The 20835-nt window shown below is 39.2% G+C and overlaps 1 protein-coding gene across 3 annotated transcripts in view; it reads left to right on the forward strand.

Annotated features, from left to right (window-relative positions):
• The window catches only part of HMGN3 (high mobility group nucleosomal binding domain 3), a 44974-nt gene extending 24783 nt beyond the window's left edge, over positions 1 to 20191 (forward strand). Inside the window, exons 2-6 of one of the 3 annotated variants that reach the window (XM_063312798.1) lie at positions 977 to 1027; positions 11047 to 11076; positions 12588 to 12635; positions 18072 to 18185; positions 18713 to 20191. In XM_063312798.1, coding sequence (XP_063168868.1) covers positions 977 to 1027; positions 11047 to 11076; positions 12588 to 12635; positions 18072 to 18185; positions 18713 to 18724 — 255 coding nt within the window. In that variant the 3' untranslated portion in view covers positions 18725 to 20191. Of the gene's footprint in view, positions 1 to 976; positions 1028 to 11046; positions 11077 to 12587; positions 12636 to 18071 lie in introns of all 3 variants that reach the window. The other 2 variants (XM_063312805.1, XM_063312791.1) reach the window with 2 other exon arrangements.
• Positions 20192 to 20835: the final 644 nt, after the last annotated feature.

Genomic DNA, 20835 nt, shown 5'->3' on the forward strand with positions numbered 1-20835 from the left:
GTTACTTTTTCATCATCATCGTTGTAACTGCAAATGGTCACTAAGCAAGGCAGTTGCTAAACGAGGACTACCTGTATGTACTTTGTCCAGTCATGCCCTCCATTTGGAAACTACTGACTTGCTGCAGATGCCTCTTCCTGCTGAGTTTATACTGTGTTCAAATTGTATTCCAAATTGTTGGGTAAATCCTCCTGTACCATCAATATATGAGACATAGGTCCAGATGGGGCTTTGCTAGTTTCACATTTTTACTGTTTTGAAATAGTTTTAGTGCAATATTACGTTTTTATTTTATTTTATTTTAAAGAGTCTTGGAAGTTTGAGTTGGTCCCCTAAACATCAAGGGCTTCTCATAAAATAACCAAACCAAACAATATTATTCTAACAGTAAGAATCTAAATTTACATACACTTAATTGAAGTTAGACCCACTAAGTTAAACCAAGTTTTCCTTTACCGTATTTAATTTAAGTGTCTACAGATTTTATTTTGTGGCATTACTAAGAAAGTATGTTGTTTGCTTCCATTATTGAGGACTGGATGATGGGAGACAAACAGTTGCACCACTATGTTTTAGTACCTTGGTCAAAACTGGATTATAGATTATTTTTCTTTTCATTTTAATTTTATAGTGACTTGAAAACTAAGCTAGAATATGGTACATATGTAACTGAATGGTTCTACTTAAAACTGCCACTTAATCTCTTTTTAAAGAAATATTTTGAAAAATAGCAAGCTGCTAATCCCCGGTGAATATTTATATATTCAAAGCAGTTCAGTTTGCCATAATCTAATGCTCAGGTGATCTCTGGTTCATTAGAAATAAGGATGGAATTACATGAATCTCATTGTCTGTTTTATTGAGTATAGTTATAGTATAACCTGTAAGATTTCCATTTGGTTCTATATTTCTGATTGTCTGTTTTAACTAAGGAGAATGCAATATACTTAACTTAATTGTATAATTTCCTTTCTAGTCCCCAGAGGGTGCTGAAGCCAAGGATGCAGCAAAACTAACAAAACAAGAGGCAAGTGTGATTGTTTCCAATTCTTTCTTTTATTGATGGCTAAATAATAAAAAAAGATACAACTACATTCCTCTCTGGCTATTCCTCTCAGTCTTTCTAATGAAGTGGCACTTTCATGACAGTTGGTTAACACTTCATATATTTTGTATGCTTAAGCAAATCCTTTTCCTTGAAATGTAACATTTTGACAGACAATGTTCTGGGTCAAAAAAAAAATCGCCCATAATCCATTAATTTACATAATGTGGGGTGTACACATTTTCATGGATTCTATCTAAATTTCTTTTGTTTTCTTTTGGGTCTACAAGGGGGAGAGGAAAATGTGCAGAGCATTCTTAAGTGTTATTACACACGCGCGTGCGCACGCACACACACACAATTACAGATAAATCATAAGCATTCATAGGAGCAAGCAAGTGACAAAACATGCATTGTGATGCAAACGTTGCCCCTTACAGACTTGTGTGCAATGCTGTGATACAAGTTTGAAATGTCAGAGGTGGCATTGTGTGATGTTGTTTTGGCATTTTGGCATCATTGTGGTTAGGAACAGATGTCTATGGATAAGCTTAACGTTCGGTCAGTTAGGATTGCAAGAGTTGTTCACAAGCGGCCTCTCAAAGTTCTTCCACCGTATTAGTGGGTAGCTTAGAGGGATAGTTTCTTTCTCGGAAAGGAAGAACTTCTTCAGTAATTTCCACATGGTAGGGCAGTCACCTTTGGCAGTATAGTAAGCCCCCTCCCTGGCGATGCTGCCCCCAGTGTCTGAAATCCAGTGAGGTTTCCCACATAAGAGTCAGAAGCTTGATTTAAAAAGAGAGACCGAGAGAGAAAGTTAAGATTCTAAGAATGCTGAACTTTGTCTCAAGTGACAGTTGTGGGCCTTGTGGGGTAAACCAGATAGGAATCACAACCAGATGAGATAATTCTACTTGATTGTAAGGCTACATTAACAGAATCTGGCAAGTATGAAAATACAATTCTCTCCCCCCCCCATCTCCTTTACAGTCCGAGAAACTAGGGAGGGTCTCTTCTGAGCCTCTTGCCCCTCCCACTGTCCAGTTGCGGGCTATGCTGTCTCTTATCTGACCATTCCCTTGGCAGCGTCTCTTTGCCCAGTCTCCCAAGCTCTTTCCCACATAACATTACAGAGTTTCTGTAACGATGACTATTAGTATGAGCTATAAAGTGTCCTCCATTCAGATATTGATAGAGAGCTATAGGTCCTTAATACAGAGTTACAGTTTGAAAGTAACGGGATCAAGCAAGGCTGTGATGCTCCTGACTTGTCCTTCTGACAAGAAGTTAGGTTTCCCAGTTCAGATAAAATACTGAACAGCTCACAGATAAAATAATTTAGTTGCATCTGCTAGCTGGAGGAGCCAAGGGAAAACAAGCAGCTATGTCCTGGTACATTTGCTCCTTTGCAATAAACCAGAATCATCTTGTGTAAATTAGCTCATTGAGTCAGTATTATGCTCCCAAATCCCAAAATATAGAGATATTTGTGCTATTCTATTACTTTAGAGCAGTTTCCCCCAACCTGCTCCCCTCTAGATCTACAGGGAGGTATAGAATGCATAGAGGGTTCAAAGAACTTCATACACATTGACTTAGTAATCCTTATAATCTCTAAAGCAGATCAGTATCATTATCCCACTTTTGAAATGGGTGGGTAGGTGTGACTGAGAAAGGCAGTTTCCTGAGACCATACCATTAGATGTAGATGTGGGATTTTGCTTCTTTTGACTGTCAATCTTCCACGTTCTTTGTAGTTTATGCAGCAAAGTGACATATATTTCAATTTTTCAGCATTTTAAACACTCAAATAAGCATCATGCAGATAGCATGAGCTTGTTCCTGTTTGTCAAAAAGTATTCACTTGTATAAGAAATGATGGAATATCATTTTTCCTTTTATGTCCAGGGGAGCTGAGTGAACTGGGCAATCATAGGCTACCTATACCATGCCATAGCTTTGGCTGAATGTCCTCAAACATTCTCAAGTTTGCCATGAGATATAAGGAGAAAAAATATTTATATTGTCCTGTCGAGATCCTTTGCATATAGGTACAGCAATCAGGGTAGACAGGATCAAATGCCAACTTTTGATCATTTGCACATTCACATGGTATTTTAATACCTGCATGGAATACACAGTTTTACCAAAGTCTTAGTGTAAACTGCTATTTTAACTCCTTTTCAAAATTATAGCTTCCTTGTTTTAAATCAGAAGGAATGTGCAAATAAGACTGTGAGAGATAAAATGCTCTTATCTCCAAGGGCACGTCTGCTCTGCAAGAGAACTCATTCCCATCTGGTACAATGTTAGTTTACTCCATTGCTCTGCTACTGAAGCAGCTTAAATGTGGAGTCTGCTTCTTAGACTTAAAATTGTCCACCATATTGGAACCTTTTGGGAATAGCTTGAAGTAGTTTTTTGCTGCTTGTCATACTATGGTTAAAAAAAAAGACACCCCCATCTCTCTCTCGGAGAATACAGCTGCTGCATTTGTTTGCATGGTTTCCAATTATAAATGAAATTGATTTTAAGGAAAATGAGACAATAGCTGCATTTAGTAAAAATAGTCTTGAAATAAGCAGTATTTCTATACAGTATAACTGTATTTACTCTGCAGCAGGGTCAACATAACCTAAAATTACCTTTGCCCCTAAATAATTCTCTATATGGACAAAGACAAGTAGGGATATTGTGTAGAATACTGTATAAGAGGCAGCTCAGAGACCTAGAACCTCCTAAAAAAAAGAATCTTCTACACTAATAGCTGTTGGAATGTGACTTTATATAGCCCAGTTTATATACTTACCTAAGTGGCTTTTCAACTTACGTCCTCTATCAGTATAGTATAAATGCTATCAGTATAATATAAATGCTTGTATGTGCTATCAGTATAGTATGTAACACAACAGTGTACATTAATGATCTGTGCAGTGTTCCCTTTTTCTCCTGAAATACCCATATAGATGACTGTATTGAATGTTATGGAAGCAAAGGAAGCTCACTTTTGGAAAGATCTCATTGGTAAGACATGTAGAGGGAATAGGGAATGGCCTTGAAGGACAGGAGGAAGAGCTGCTACCAAAGCAATAGATAAGGGGAGCTTGAACCCAGGCCTAGAAAATAAATTGAGAAAACATTTCAGTCAAGCCCCTTCCAGATTCATATGAAGATAAAGGGAAGTGCATTCAGACTTGCAATATTCTGTCACTTTAGCTGTTACAATAAAAGTAGTCCTGACCTATATGGCATTGGTTTCTTAGTCTCATCTACCTTGTAGGGCTGACAACCATTCAGGTGACTGAGCATCGACAAGCCCTAGTTAATATTTGCTTAGGCATTTTTTTCTTTTTAACCAGATTTCACTGGGGCTCATTGCTAGATTGTACTTTTCCTTAGTTCTGTTGAAATAGGTTTTATGGCAGATTTGCATTTGAGCTAATGTTTCATTAAAGAACATTTGATAGGTGTTGCCTTTAGTAAATAAAAGTGATAGAGGGCATATTTGACCAGGGCATACTAAGAAAATGTTTCCAGATCAGCTGAAATGAATGAATGATTATTATTTTTAAAAAAACATTGACAATCTGAAAGCACATTTTAATTTACCAGAGCAACTGTCCTGAATAATAACCATGAATTGCTGCTATTTTTAATCAAGTCAGTGTTCTTTAGGGATCGTATTTAAAGAAACTTCATGTTGCTTATGGGAAACTAGAAGTGTAAAAATTGGTGACGCTTACTGGATTAGGCTGAATTGTGTGCGTATATTTTAAAGATGTCCACAAGGAAGAAAAGTTTTGTTTTGTTTTTGGAATGTATAATAACTAGCCACAACTAGTGAATTTTTTAAAAAATATAAGCTGAATATTAATTTGCTACAGTTAAATAATCCTCTTTCACTCTCTGATACAGATCCCCATTGTAAACATTTGTGTAAATATAGGCTCTCCGTTTAACTACAATGGAGTTATTTTCATTACAGTGGAGAAAATTGCACACAATTTTTCCCTTAAGATCCAGAGACTGCATGCTGCTAGATTTAAACTCACTTACTTAGAAAGAAAAGTGTATTTTAGAAAGCAATCTTACATTTGCATGACTTCAAGAAGTGGGGAAGGGATGCACCATCTATCCACTGGTAGAACAGCTGCTCAGGGCCAGAAAGGAAGGGAAAGACTCACAAGTACAAATTTTGAGGTATAACATTTTTGGAGGTATAGTATCTGCCAAGGTGGCAACAGATCAGACATTTCACTGGTTACCTTCTTTTGTAAAACATTTGTGTACCCTGTCACTTCTACTTAAACCAGTTCTCAAAATGACTGAGGAAAAAATAGGCTATTCTAGTGTGAATTAAAAGCAGAGGCCTCCTTCCTAAGAACACTTATCTATGGAATGGGTTTGTAAGAAGGGATGTCTTCTCCTTTACTTCGCAGGTTCCTGCAGGCCCTGGATAGTCTCTCCTGAGAGTCAGAGGCAGTCATTTCCAAGGCAGTAGTCTATTCTACAGATAATGAATGAAAATTATGGAAATATCAACTTGTAACTATGTTTAGGGGAAAATGTATTAAGTAAGATACTTGCAAAGATGTACTTAGGATAATTGTACTAAAATCACATTCTATTCCAGAAAAAAAATGACACTATACATAAGACATGCAGCAAGACATTTAGTCTAATTTTAGAAATAAGAAACATTCATAATTCAGAGCATTAAAGGGAAGATCTGTAAGCCTATCTCAGTTTGATGGCTACAATTCTCAAAATTCTCAACAAATCTGAAAGGCACCCAGCTAAGGTATGTCATCTATAACATAGCACAGAAGCTTAAAACCCATGGCTGGCAGAACTGAATTTCAAGGTTCAGTCTGCATTTTTAGTCATATCCTCTGAATGCCAGTTAGAAGGCTTTGAGGTGACAGACTGAGAAAAACAGTATTGGGACAATGGTGCCTCCAGTGATTTTGTTCAATATTAAGAGGCAGATCCTTCCACACACAAACATTTCAGTGCTGGAAATAAGTTGGAACAACAAAGCCAAACTTCCAAATTCTTTTGCAGTATATCATAAAATATATTCTGAAATGTGGCCAGTGGCTTCTGCTGCAGTATGTTGTTTCTGACAATACATAGCACATTCAGGAACAAGAAGCATAGCAGAAGGCTGTGAATCTTATGATGGTATCCTCCTTTTCCTTTTGGTGTGTTTCACATGAGCCTTATCACTAACATGGGACAGAGGAGTTGCACTAACAGCGATTCCCTCATTTGCTTATTGTGTGCAAACAAACAATTGGCAGCATGTTTTTATTTTTTTTAAAGAGTCTTGGATTCTTAGGCAGGACAACAGCACATGGTAACATCTTCCCCAGCTGGATATGAGCTTGTCTTCCTCTTCTTACCCATATACAGCAATTCGTTATTCTTCCAATAGGACATATCCGTAGGCAAGCTCTTCTTCCAATCTGTGCTCCATTTTTTGTTAAAATAGGAGAAACAGTTGAAGTGATACAGGTTTATAATACTGTATTTGGCCTTTATTTTTAGAACTAGAATGTCATAAAGCAAATCTTTAAAAACCTCCTGTCTCATTTTCCACTCTATGACAATTATGATTTCCCAAGATTTTCCATGTACATTACATGAAATACCAGCATCCAGTTACAACTTTTCAAGTTTATAGGCTGCACTCCAAAGGGAATGGTAAATCAAATAAAACAATTATTTACTACTGTCTATTGTTATGAGCCTATTGTCAACACAGCCTTATGTGGTGCAGAGTGGTAGGTGGCAGTACTGCAATTGAAACTCTCCCCAGGACCCAAGTTCGATCCCAGCGGGAGCTGGATTCTCTCTCAGGTAGCCAGCTCAGGTCGACTCAGCCTTCCCTCCTTCCAAGGTCGGTGAAATGAGGACCCAGCTTGCTGGGGAAAGTGACGACTGGGGAAGGGAGTGGCAAACCACCCCGCTATAGTCTGCCAAGAAAACGTCGCGAAAGCAGCATTTCCTGACCCAAAGGGTCAGACATGACTCAGTGCTTGCACAGGGGACCTTTCACCTTTCACATTGTCATGAGTACCAGATGTTAATCATCAATGCTGTTTAGACAGTGGTATAAAGAATCCAAATTCTCCTTCAAGTGTAGTGAGGTGTTTGTGTATTAGTGTGTGTGTGTATCTGTATTCATCTTAATACACCCTCAATCTAGTGCCTTATAGATACTTTACATTGGACTACAGCTGTGCTGCCTGGAGTCATAGTCTAATCTCATCTGGAGTGCCCCAGGTTAGGTGGGGAAGATTGGCTTTTTGTTGTTGTTTATTCGTTTAGTCGCTTCCGACTCTTCGTGACTTCATGGACCAGCCCACGCCAGAGCTTCCTGTTGGTCATCAACACCCCCAGCTCCCCCAGGGACGAGTCCGTCACCTCTAGAATATCATCCATCCACCTTGCCCTTGGTCGACCCCTCTTCCTTTTGCCTTCCACTCTCCCTAGCATCAGCATCTTCTCCAGGGTGTCCTGTCTTCTCATTATGTGGCCAAAGTATTTTATTTTTGCCTTTAATACCATTCCCTCAAGTGGGCAGTCTGGCTTTATTTCCTGGAGGATGGACTGGTTTGATCTTCTTGCAGTCCAAGGCACTCTCGGAATTTTCCTCCAACACCACAGTTCAAAAGCATCGATCTTCCTTCTCAGGCTTCCTTATGGTCCAGCTCTCGCAGCCATATGTTACTACGGGGAACACCATTGCTTTAACTATGCGGACCTTTGTTGTCAGTGTGATGTCTCTGCTCTTAACTATTTGATCGAGATTGGTCATTGCTCTTCTCCCAAGGATTAAGCGTCTTCTGATTTCCTGACTGCAGTCAGCACCTGCAGTAATCTTCGCACCTAGAAATACAAAGTCTTTCACTGCTTCTACATTTTCTCCCTCTCTTTGCCAGTTATCAATCAAGCTGGTTGCCATAATCTTGGTTTTTTTGAGGTTTAGCTGTAAGCCAGCTTTTGCACTTTCTTCTTTCACCTTCATCCTAAGGCTCCTCAGTTCCTCTTCGCTTTCAGCCATCAAAGTGGTATCATCTGCATATCTGAGATTGTTAATGTTTCTTCCAGCGATTTTAACTCCAGCCTTGGATTCCTCAAGCCCAGCTTGTCGCATGATGTATTCTGCATACAAGTTGAATAGGTAGGGTGAGAGTATACAGCCCTGCCGTACTCCTTTCCCAATCGTAAACCAGTCTGTTGTTCCGTGGTCTGTTCTTACTGTTGCTACTTGGTTGTTATACAGATTCTTCAGGAGGCAGACAAGATGACTTGGTATCCCCATACCACTAAGAACTTGCCACAATTTGTTATGGTCCACACAGTCAAAGGCTTTAGAATAGTCGATAAAACAGAAATAGATGTTTTTCTGAAACTCCCTGGCTTTTTCCATTATCCATCGGATATTGGCAATTTGGTCCCTAGTTCCTCTGCCTTTTCTAAACCCAGCTTGTACATCTGGCAATTCTCGCTCCATGAATTGCTGAAGTCTACCTTGCAGGATCTTGAGCATTACCTTACTGGGATGTGAGATGAGTGCCACTGTTCGATAGTTTGAACATTCTTTAGTGTTTCCCTTTTTTGGTATGGGGATATAAGCTGATTTTTTCCAATCTGATGGCCATTCTTGTGTTTTCCAAATTTGCTGGCATATGGCATGCATTACCTTGACAGCATCATCTTGCAAGATTTTGAACAGTTCAGCTGGGATGCCGTCGTCTCCTGCTGCCTTGTTATTAGCAATGCTTCTTAAGGCCCATTCAACCTCACTCTTCAGGATGTCTGGCTCTAGCTCACTGACCACACCGTGAAAGCTATCCCCGATATTGTTATCCTTCCTATTCAGGTCTTCTGTATATTCTTGCCACCTTTTCTTGATCTCTTCTTCTTCTGTTAGGTCCTTGCCATCTTTGTTTTTGATCATACCCATTTTTGTCTGGAATTTACCTCCAATGTTTCTAATTTTCTGGAAGAGGTCTCTTGTCCTTCCTATTCTATTGTCTTCTTCCACTTCCGCGCATTGCTTGTTTAAAAATAATTCCTTATCTCTTCTGGCTAAGCTCTGGAATTTTGCATTTAATTGGGCATATCTCCCCCTATCACTGTTGCCTTTTGCTTTCCTTCTTTCTTGGGCTACTTCGAGGATCTCAGCAGACAGCCATTTTGCCTTCTTGGTTTTCTCTTTCTTCGGGATGTATTTTGTTGCCGCCTCTTGAACAATGTTGCGGACTTCTGTCCATAGTTCTTCCGGGACCCTATCTACTAAGTCCAGTCCCTTAAATCGATTCTTCACCTCCACTGCATATTCCTTAGGAATATTAGTGAGCTCATATCTAGCTGATCTGTGGGTCTTCCCTAATCTCTTTAGTCTGATCCTAAATTGTGCAAGAAGAATTTCGTGATCTGAACTACAGTCAGCTCCAGGTGTTGTTTTTACCGACTGTATAGATGTCCGCCACCTTTGGCTGCAAAGGATGTAGTCAATCTGGTTTCGGTGTTGTCCATCTGGGGAAGTCCATGTATAAAGCCGTCTCTTAGGTTGCTGGAAGAGAGTGTTTGTTATGCACATTGAGTTGTCTTGGCAAAATTCTATCAGCCTATGTCCTGCTTCGTTTTGTTCACCCAGGCCATGCTTACCTGTAATTCCAGGTGTCATTTGACTGCCCACCTTAGCATTCCAGTCTCCTGTGATGAAAATAACATCTCTTTTAGGCGTGTTGTCCAGTAGGTGGTGCAGATCCTCATAGAACTGCTCTACTTCAGGTTCTTCAGCATCTGTGGTTGGGGCGTATATTTGGATCACTGTGATGTTAGATGGCTTGCCCTGAATTCGAATTGAGATCATTCTGTCGCTTTTCGGAATGTATCCGAGCACTGCTTTAGCCACTTTACTATTAATTATGAAGGCTACTCCATTTCTTCTGTGGTGCTCTTGTCCACAGTAGTAGATTCGGTGGTCATTGGATGTGAAGTGGTCCATTCCAGTCCATTTCAGTTCACCGACATCCAGAATGTCTATCTTTAATCTTGACATCTCACCAATAACCACATCCAATTTGCCCTGGCTCATAGATCTTACATTCCAGGTTCCAATGGTGTGTTGATCCTTAGGACATCGGATTCGCCGTTCACCACCAGCACCGTCGGCCGCTAGCCGTCCTTTCGGCTTTGAGCTAGCTGCGTCATCACGTCTGGGGCTAGTTGAACTCATCCTCTGTTCCTCTCCAATAGCATTTTGACCATCTTCCAACCTGGGGGTCTCATCTTCCGATGGTATACCGACATATCTCTGGTTGTACTGATCCATTTAGTTTTCACGGCAAGAATACTGGGGTGGGTTGCCATTACCTTCCCCAGGGATCGCATTTAGTCTGACCTCTCTGTCATGACCTTCCCGTCTTGGGTGGCCCTTCACGGTTTAGCTCATGGCATCATTGAGGTGCTCAAGCTCCAGCACCACGACAAGGTAACGATCCTTTGCTGAAGAAGATTGGCTTAGCTAAGCAAAATATTTACCTGTATATTCATTATCTTGTGTTTGAATGTTAATAAAATAAAATATGACATCTTTATTTTTAGAAAGCTTTAGAAGTCACATAGTGAGTATTATTTGGCTACCAAAACAGTAATTTAAAGTGCTGTCAATTTATACTGTACTTTTGAGTACAATCTGTCAAATCTTTAGCCCTGATCCCACCACAAGTTATTTTCATTACATTGGAAGAAAAAATGGAAGATAAAATTTCAAAATGTTAACAATTAAGTTATCCTAGTCAAGTACATTGCATATGTCTAAAACAATTCCACAGGTTGTAAACATCTTGGCATAAGATAAGAGAGGCTTCTGCTGCTTTTGATAAACATTTTACTTTATTGGCAAATGAATGACACCCCCCAAAAAACCCCTTTTAGCAAGTACCATGAATCTACAAAGAAATTGTATTTCTCTTTTATAGCCGACAAGACGATCTGCAAGATTATCAGCTGTAAGTATTTATAAGAGCTGTTTCTGTAAATATGAAGCCACAATATCTGTTACTCCAATCCATACAATTTGGCATTGGTCATGCCATATGGAGATAGGTAAGACAATGATACCCTAATTTTTTTTTTAATATTACCCACTGAAGAAAATAATGCAGGTTAATTCTTATCTCTGGACTAAGGACTGCTGTGTTTTTCACTTCCATGGACATTGGGAAGTCCCAAAGCAGCTTTGTACATTGAAGTTTATTTTGAAGCTGAGAACACTGGACATTTAGAATACTGTTATAACATTTAGTGTACCTATAAATATGCATGCAGAACACAACTTGTTGGGAAAAAAAATCAAACACTCCTGCACATTTAATCAATATTGCTTCTGCTTAAGATTTGCAAAAACCTGTATCTCTTACTAAAATCTTTGCCTCTTTCTTCCTAAGCTCCAGATTAGTTTTCTTTCCTTCTTTTGATGGAAGGTGTTGCTGCCCAAAGGCTAGAGCAGAGATCCCTTACCCTTTTGGCTCTTGGGGAACACTTGGTTGTTTGTGTGGATGTGATGGCCAGCACCGTCTAGTGGCTGCAGGACAAGTAAACACAAAACAACTGCCTCAGAGACCTGGCTATCCATAGCAGATTAGGAAAAATCCATTCATGAGCAACTCCTTTTGTCTTCTCATTTTTTTGTCTTTCTTCCTGCCTCTTCCTACTTTGCTTTTTGGCAGCTCAACAACAGCATCAACCAAACTCATTTATCTGTTTCCCATCCTTTTTAATCAAAATAAAACAATTGTTTGCAATTATAGGTGCTGTTGTCTCCCAGCCTTCTAACACAAGCACCCCAACCCCAGTTAACACAGAGCCAATAAGCAAGCAGCCAGTTCATGAGGCAAAGGGAAAGCTTTTCCCAAGCATTCAGAAATGCTTGGGAAAGTAATCCCAAAGAAAGAAAATGCACAGGCCAGCTCAACTTTCATAAAAGTTTAAAAGAAGAAAAATGTTAAAATTCTCTCACAGGAAGACACTTGTGGTTGCCATGGGAGGTTCTTGTGGGCATAACATGCCCATAAGCATTACACTGGGACATGCACAGCCCTACAGACCCTCTGGCTGGAGACAAATTTCAGGATATTTAGAAGACGTTACTGGTCATATTACATTTGATTTGTTAAAGTCCAGGCTCATTCATAATAGATCAGTTCACAGTAACGATCACTAACCTGATAAATATTTATTGATTGGGCTTCATTTCCATTACAGGAAATAAACTTGGCGAGCTAGAGGGAGAGATACACCCAGTTCAGATGACTAGGAAGGGTTTCTTGCAATGCACTTATAATTTGTAGGGAAAGAAACTTCAAAAGTTCTGTTGAGGTATAGAAACTAATTTTCACAAAGGAGAACCCTGTTTACAGACATTAGCTGTTTCCTTATCACAATAAAGAGGAAAGGAGGATTAACTTGACATTTGTTAGCAGCTGTGCTAATGGTTGAATTCTCTGAAAATATTTTCCAGAAACCAGCCCCACCCAAACCTGACCCTAAGCCGAGGAAAACCACTAAGGTAAAACACTCAAGTTTCTATACCATGTACAGTGAATATTGTCATATTCTTAATAATTTTTGGTTTGCTTTTTGGTTTTGCTTTTTCTGTAAGCAGCTCAAAGTGGTATGTGTAGGGGTCACCCTTCATTTCATCCTCACAGTGAGAACCCTCTAAGGTTGGGGTGAGAAAAAGAAACTGGCCTAAAATCACTCAGTGAACACTGCAGTTGTACAGCTAGAAGTTGGATTTCTCCAGTCACCTGATCATTGTTTCAGGAGGTTATTCTCCACCAATATTTAGAACACAATTATTTTTAACACTAGAAATAATAGTGGATTGTAGGTTTAATGCCAGAAATTGCCATGTAAGGCATCATTAATGGCATAGACTGTATAGGTAGTCCTCACTTAATTATGGTAATTGGGACCGGAATTTCCATCACTAAGCAATGTGGTCGTAAAGCACGTCATGTGACTGCGCTTAGTGATGGAAATCCTGGCACTTCCAGTTGCTGTTGTTAAGTGAATCCCACACCTTCATTAAGCGAGCTGTCATGTGGTTGCCATTTGTGACCTCCTGCAGGCTTCCCCACTGACTTTGTTTTAGGAAGCTGGGACAGGAAGTCACAAATGGCAATCAAGTGACCATGGGATGCTGCGACTGTCATAAGCTTGAGGATCAGTCAAAGGTACCACTCATCCAGTGCTGTCAAAAGTTCGAATGGTCATTGAACGAGTGGTCATTAAGCGAGGACCACCTGTATCCATACTCAAAGAAAACACTAATTATGGAAAGGGGAGCAATAAATCAATTTATTTTGCTTTATAAAATAATAACTGAAGAGCCTTTAGATTGCATATTGAACTCATGGTCTGGACAGGTATATGGAAAATGGATTAGCTGTATTTTTTTCTTTACAAGTTGAAGATTATAATTCTTTATTGCTGATGTAAATGTACAACATTACAAAAAAAAATTTTTATGAGAATCCAAACAAATCTAATTGTCAAAGGATACACAAAGGTGTCTGTGGAGATTAATTATTTTACTGAAATAACTTCCATCAGATGTACATCACATAAGCAAAAATAGCCCCGGAACAATAGACAATTGTATTCTTTCTTTGTGTGAGTGCTTGGAGCTGTGTATCAAGCTTCTGTTTCAGGTACCAACTACTCTGCATTGAATTGGAAAGGGAAAATGGAGGCTTGCTTTCTGAATGCTCCACAGAGATGTTGTTATTTATTTTTATTTACCAAATTTATCTAGCCGCACATCTACCCAAGGCACTCTGGGTGGCGAATAGGAATAAAAGCAAACCATCTATACGGAACTGTTAAAAAGAAACTGGGTCACAGCCCCTAAAAATCATTCCCAACTCATCAAACAGTATCCCCTCAGAGCTCCATCAGCATCCCAGCTTCTGTGCCTGGGGGGAAAGCCCAGACTTCACAGCTTTCTGGAAGGCCAATAGGGTTAGGCTGTCCGTATCTCAGGGGAAAGGCTCTTCATAAGACAGATGCCATGACAGAGAAGTCACACTTCCTGAAGCCTACCAGACGACACTGCTTCTGATGGGACCTGGAACATCCCAGATCTAGAGAGATGAGCAGAAATCACTGGGGATGGGTGATCTTGCAAGTAACCTGGCTCCGTGTCATGTAGGGCCTTAAAGGTGACAAGCAGCACCTTGAATTATACCTAGAAGCCCACTGGGAGCTAGTGCAGCTCATGTACCAGTAGTGGTACCTGGATGAATCATTGTGCATCCAATTTTGCATGTGCTGCTGCATTTTCGGGCAAGTGAAGCTTCCGAATGCTCTTCAAGAACGGTCCCATGGAGAGAGTGTTGCAATAGTCCAGTTAGGAGATGACCAAGGCATGAGTGACTTGAGTAGTGCTTCCCATTCTAGGAATGGGCACAACTGGTGGCCAAGAGGTGGCTGTACAACAATCATCCTGGCAATGGCTGCCACCTGATCCTCAAGCACAAACTGCAAATCCAGGCGTACCCCCAGATTATGCACCAACAATGCTTGGGGAAGTGTTACCTGATCTAGAGTTAATAACAGAAAATCACTAGATTCAGGACCCTAAAACCCACAACCATTCAGTCTTGTCAGGCTTGACCTGAAGCTGGTTCTTCCCTACACAGCCCACACAGCCCCCAGGCACTGAAAAAGCACTATCAGCGTCACTTGGATGGCCTGGCATGTACAACTGAGTATCATCAGCATACTGATGATAGTTAATCCTGTCCAATGGATGACTTTACCTAGTGGCTTCGTGTTAAATAAGGCCAAGGAGAGAGTTGAGCCCTGTGGCACTCCACATAGCAGAAGCCTAGGGCTTGACCTCTTCCCCCCCCCAAAAAAAAACTGAATTGACCTTGGGAGGAGGAGGAGGAGAACCACCAAAGAACTATGCTGCCTACTCCCACCCCCTGAGCTGGTCACCATGATTGACAGTATCAAAAGCCACTGAGAGATCAAGAGGGCCAGGATGGATGCACTATCCCCTGCATGGGCCCACCAGACATTCACAAGTGCAATCAGTGCTGTCTCACTACTATAACCCGGCCTGAAACCCTACCTCAACGGGTCCATATAATCCACTTCCTCCAGAGCCCTTAAGAGCTACAAGCCTCCTACCTTCTCAACAACTTTCCCCCAAAGAGGAAAATTGGAAACTCAACAAAAATTGTCCAATACTGCTGGGACCAGGGATAACCTTTTGAGGAGGGGGAAGACCATTGCATTCTTTAGGGCAGGTAGAAACATCCCTTCCTGCAAGAAAGCGTTCAGCACTGGTTAGACCCAGCTGCATGCCACCTCTCAGGGTCCTTGGCCAACCAGGAAGGACATGGGTCTAGTACACAGATAATGTGTATTAACGTGAAGTCTACCAAGGAAGCCCACTGGGTGTTGCTGAGCCAGTTGTTATCATCAGAAGGTCCTTTTCAGATAAAATAGGAAGAACACTGTACTAAGTTCTTTGCTCATGGAGGAAAGGCAGGATATAAACATAATAAATATCACAGTTGACAATGCCATTTGTTTTGGGTGCAGCCATGACAAGGTAATTGGTTTGAGATAATATGGTGATAAAAACCTCACAATTAATGAAAAGCATATTTTGTGAAACAGTTGCAACGTCTACCTTCTATAATTCAGTGCCATATCTAATCTGTTCTTAAGAGCTTTTTAAATTCAGTCCCACATCTGAGTGTCCGTACCTTCTGCACCTTCTTCCCAAACACTACATCAAAACTCTTTCTATATGTCTGCTTAGCTGGAGCACTGTCTCCATATTGGCATAGGGAAGAAGAGCACAGGGCATTCCTTTCTGTCCAAACACCACGCATAGGGAAGCATGTTAAGGAGAAAGCACCAATAATAATGGTGTAGGGAGGAGACCTCTAACACTGCAAATCTAGTATGGATTAATGAGGTCTTGTCTTCCAACAGGGAATATTGGTGATTGCCTTGTTAAAAATAGTTAAGTTGGTTAGAATAGCCTTCATGGTGTAAGAGAACTCACGGTGGAATCCTATGCATGTCTATAAAGAAACAAGTCTCCCTGCTTTCAACTTAGTAAGATGTGTATCGTAGAGTAGCTGTTCAACCTGAGATGTCACCATTCCAGCTTTCTTTAGAGTTTAACCTTATGCCCACAGACCTGGCAAGAGATCCCATTTTCTTTCAGTTCCTGTTTACAAATAGTTGGATTTAGCTTCTTTTCAATCAACAAGCCATTCTGAATGGAAAGGATGTTCTAGGGGATTTTCACCAATTTTCCATCCCTGCAGCTCAAACTCTTACCTCTCCTGTTTTTTAGAAGGTCTTCAGGAAGTAGGATATAAAGGAGTGCAGTGGAACTGACAAAGTGCTCCTCCATTGCGCAGCAACATTCTTCCTTGGGTCTGAAGCCTCTCACCTATTTGAGGCAGGATCCAGATCCAATCCTATATTAGGGTGGTTAGGATACAAACAGCCTACAGGCTGGAAATGTTGCTTTGGATTATTTCTTGGAATTTCACCCAACAGCGTATTCCATGTTCTTTTCAATCAATTTCCTCTACCTGTGGACATTTTCCCATTTGTTATGTGTTGTGCTGAAATAATCCCAAATTGGGTAACATTTTAATGGGCAGGATTAACCAACAACAATAAAATACTACAGTTCATTGTCTTTTGGAGAAATAGGGAGAAAAAAAGCATGAGTTATCTCATTTCCTTACACAAAAGAGAGAAGCATGTTGCCATGATAGAGACATATTAAATACATCTTTTCTTTTTTTACTTGGAAGTCGGCCAAAAGGGGTGAAAAGGTGCAAATGATCGTAGGCAAAGTATAGTACTTTTCCATCTTTCAGATTTAATAGTAGAGAAAAATTTCTGGCAGTGTCAAATCGCATAGATTTCATTTAAACAAATGACATCTGTAAATTTTACTAAAAGGCATTTTGGTAGTTTTTAAAGACTTTTTTTAATTGTAAAAGTAACATGGTTCTTTGTCACAGATTCTGTTTATATCTATGGGCAGAGCCTCAGTCAGAACATCCTAGATGTGAGAAAACTTTGGCAAGGGTCAGTTTTCATTTCTTTATGCACGCCTACCATTCCACTCCCTACTACAGTGATTTTAAAGTCACAGAGTAGGATGTGAACTGCATTTTTGTGCGGCACTACTTGCTACTGCAGTTATAGTCTATCATGTCAGACCTAAATCCAGTTGTCCTATTGATAGTCTCTGTAACATCAGGATAAGTACACTGCTATGACACTCAGATTCTTGGGAAATAAACCAAACTGATTCTTCTATTAAAAATATGTGAGGACATAGATGCTGCTGCTGCTGCTGCTGCTTAGAAGCTAGTCATTTGCTTTTCCTGTAAAATGCCAATTTTGTAATCTTGCCAATCAGCATAATTTTGACTCCGTTTACTGCCCTCTGCCAGGTATCTCCTCTATGAAGGTAAGGAGCCCCACTATTTCACCCGTCAACCATTTCTGTATTTCTCTCCTGATGAGAGATTCTCATTTAGTTATTAGATACTACCCAAAAGGGTACCTGCCTGCCATTTGCTATGCTGGTTTCTTCTTGGAGCCTTCATAGTCTTGACTCAACTAAACTCCACACTATTCCAGCTATAATAATTATAATTTATTAAATAACATCAGTTCCAACCCTAAATGTGACATGACAGCAAAAGATATGTTGAAGTTGGTGCATTAAAGAGTCAGATGGGCTTTCACCAAAATTTTCACAACTCTGTAACACTGATTGTAGTTGTGCATAATTCCAGAAACTTGTGTCACAAACATGTACCAGTGTGTTCTCAAAGAACTACAGTTAAAAGCAAGTAGCCTGTATTACTTCTGGAGAGGAGTTTTACTTGGGTGCTTTCTCCATTGTATAATAAATCACTCTGTACATTTGATCTGTTATCAGAAGGAACCTGGAACAAAGGCTAATAAAGGTTCTAAAGGGAAGAAGGATGAAAAACAGGAAGCTGCAAAGGAAGGTACTACACCATCTGAAAATGGTGAAAGTAAAGCTGAAGAGGTACTTTATATATCCTGCTGATTGAGTCAGTGTGTTTTACAATTCAGTTTCTGAGCCGTTGAAAGCATGTTCATAATACTTTCTTTTATTGCCCCGTAATGTTATTACAGATTCGCATCTCTCGCTCAACTGTTAGTGTTTCAACATCCAGAAGTGTCCTACCCAGCACATGTCAGTAAAAGGGCAGATTGAAACAGTGAAAGTTAAGGGTACAGTAGAGCATTCTGCATATGCAGTGAATAGGAACAGGTAGTAGTGTGGTGCTTTTCATTGTGAACAATGGAAGCTAGCAGGTAAGGTTTCTATGGCTTTTGCAAACCAGGAACCTGTACATTTAAGAGTGTTTATAATTGTCCTGTCTATAATATTATAGTTGTTAAATAACCTGTTTGATCTGCTTCAAACCTTTGTAGCAAAAGGAAAGATGGCGAGTGCTGAAAAGTTGTTTAGCTATGATGAAGAAGTAGGGTTTGAGTCACTTTACAAAAGACAGACTGGTATAACATTTTTCCCTTTCCCTTTTACAGGCACAGAATTGACTCAATAGATGACAAGTGCATGTGAACTGACATGAACATTTGAGGATGTTTTTATGTACCTCTTGACAACTTTTAAAAGATATTTTTATCAAGTATTTTGTAAATGCTAATTTTTTTAGGACTTACAATAAGTTGATAAACTATATATGAACACTTCTTCCTTCCATATCAATGCTTCTAGAAATTCCCAACATTGTCAACTTAAGGAAAAAAAAAGCATAATTAACACAACTTTGGGGAAAAAAAGTATTTGTAAAATTGAACAAGCATTCCATATATTTGCTTTTCAGAAATGTAAGTCTTGGTGCATATGGTGGTGTTTTTACTGTGGATGTTCATATTTTTCTTGCCATTTTTTTTCCTGGAGCAATAATCTGTGGTGCTTTTGTACTTAAGGATTAAGTGATTTTAATGAAACATCTATACATTTGGCTACCTACTGATTATATGGGGTTCTTTTCATTTTTTTAAATAACAAAGTCTCAGTGCTAGCAAATATGGTTCACCAGTATCTTTCTAAATCAGAGGTATGCCTTCTAGTGCTTGTCAGAAAAATATTAAGCACACTTTAGAAATTTTGTTACAGTACAGTGGTTTCTGAATCAAGATTGTAGCCCATGAAAACAGTGAGGCTTACAGCACAATATTAAAAAAAAAATGGTGTATATCATGGTTAGGAACAAGAGATAAGAATCACATTTACAATTCAGGTATTTTAAGCAAACTAGCAGAGCTGTAAGAGGCAGCCACCCCCCTACAGAGCTATTTGCCAAACATACCAGAACACCCAAAGCTTGGATATAAAACTGCAATGTTTATGGAGCTCTGGTGAGCTATCTTACGTACCTGGATGGTTTACACATCTTGAAGGCTTTACACTTTATACAAAACAAAACAAACCTAAAATGCCCATGGATTATATAATAAGGTATTTTTTTTCAGCACTGTTTTATGCTTCAGTATTGTTAACAGTGGAAAGTAGTTAATGCTTTCTTGAAAGAACAGTTACTTCAATTTTGTATCTCATTCTCTTAATTGTCTCCCAATCCATATAAATACGTAAGGCTATGAAAACCACAGTTCCTCTCAGCTGAACCTACACTGGGTATTTTCTATTGCTTTTTTGCATTTACCTACATTTCTGTAAGAAAATGGAGATTAAAAACACTGGGGTGGTCCTCTGAAGCAATTATGTAGAAAAAATATTTTAAAAGGAGTCTATAATTGTAATTAAATTGTAACTAAAAATGTTAAAATAGCAAAATTATTTCTAGTACTCATGTCAACACTACTTTAGCATCTTATAAGCATCTAGTTATTCCTCTCTTCTTTTTGCCTGGAATTTGAGTATTTTTATCTTCTGAGGGTTTGGAAATTTTTTCTTCAGAACATTTTTATTGCTATGCTGGTGGCCATAATGTCTGGAGTTATATGCATGTTTGAACCAATAAAGTAATTATCACCCAACCCAAATGTCTTTATTTAGTATTTAGCAAAAATGATGCTAACAGCAGTGGTCAACTACCTGTAAATTGTTTTAAAACTTATAGAATCAGTTCCTCTCCTATACTTATGTTGCTTGAGAAAAAAAAATAACCTAATAAAAACATATCATGTATTGATATGTACAATAAAGAAGCCGCTATACATCAAAAGCTTGAAAATGTGTTTATATGAAAATTATTTTTTTTCCTAGTCCTTATCATTTTGTAAAGATTCAAAGCACTGGATGGGTTTTGAATAATATGCAGCTCAATCTTTTCATAGAGTAAAGGCTTAACATGTAACACAATTGTCTTGTGATTGTTTTCTACAGTGAAGCCCTACTGATTTTCTTATTTAGCTTTTATCACAATAAAACCTAACAATAGATTTCTAATATACAAACACTAATGAATTTATTTGCAGCATCTCTTTGATGTAGGATGCTCTTATTATTCTCCATTTTACAGTTAGGTAATTAAGACACAAGAGATTTATTGCCCAATCCTTAAACTTTTCTATTAATAGAAGAAAAGAATGAATAGTGCTTACATTGTCCTAGAATTGAAAAAAGATTGAAAATGGAAAAAAATGTGTTCATGTCATGGACAAATTAGAAATTTAGTCAA

The sequence above is a fragment of the Candoia aspera genome, chromosome 1 (assembly GCF_035149785.1).
Source record: "Candoia aspera isolate rCanAsp1 chromosome 1, rCanAsp1.hap2, whole genome shotgun sequence".
Lineage (NCBI taxonomy): Eukaryota > Metazoa > Chordata > Lepidosauria > Squamata > Boidae > Candoia > Candoia aspera.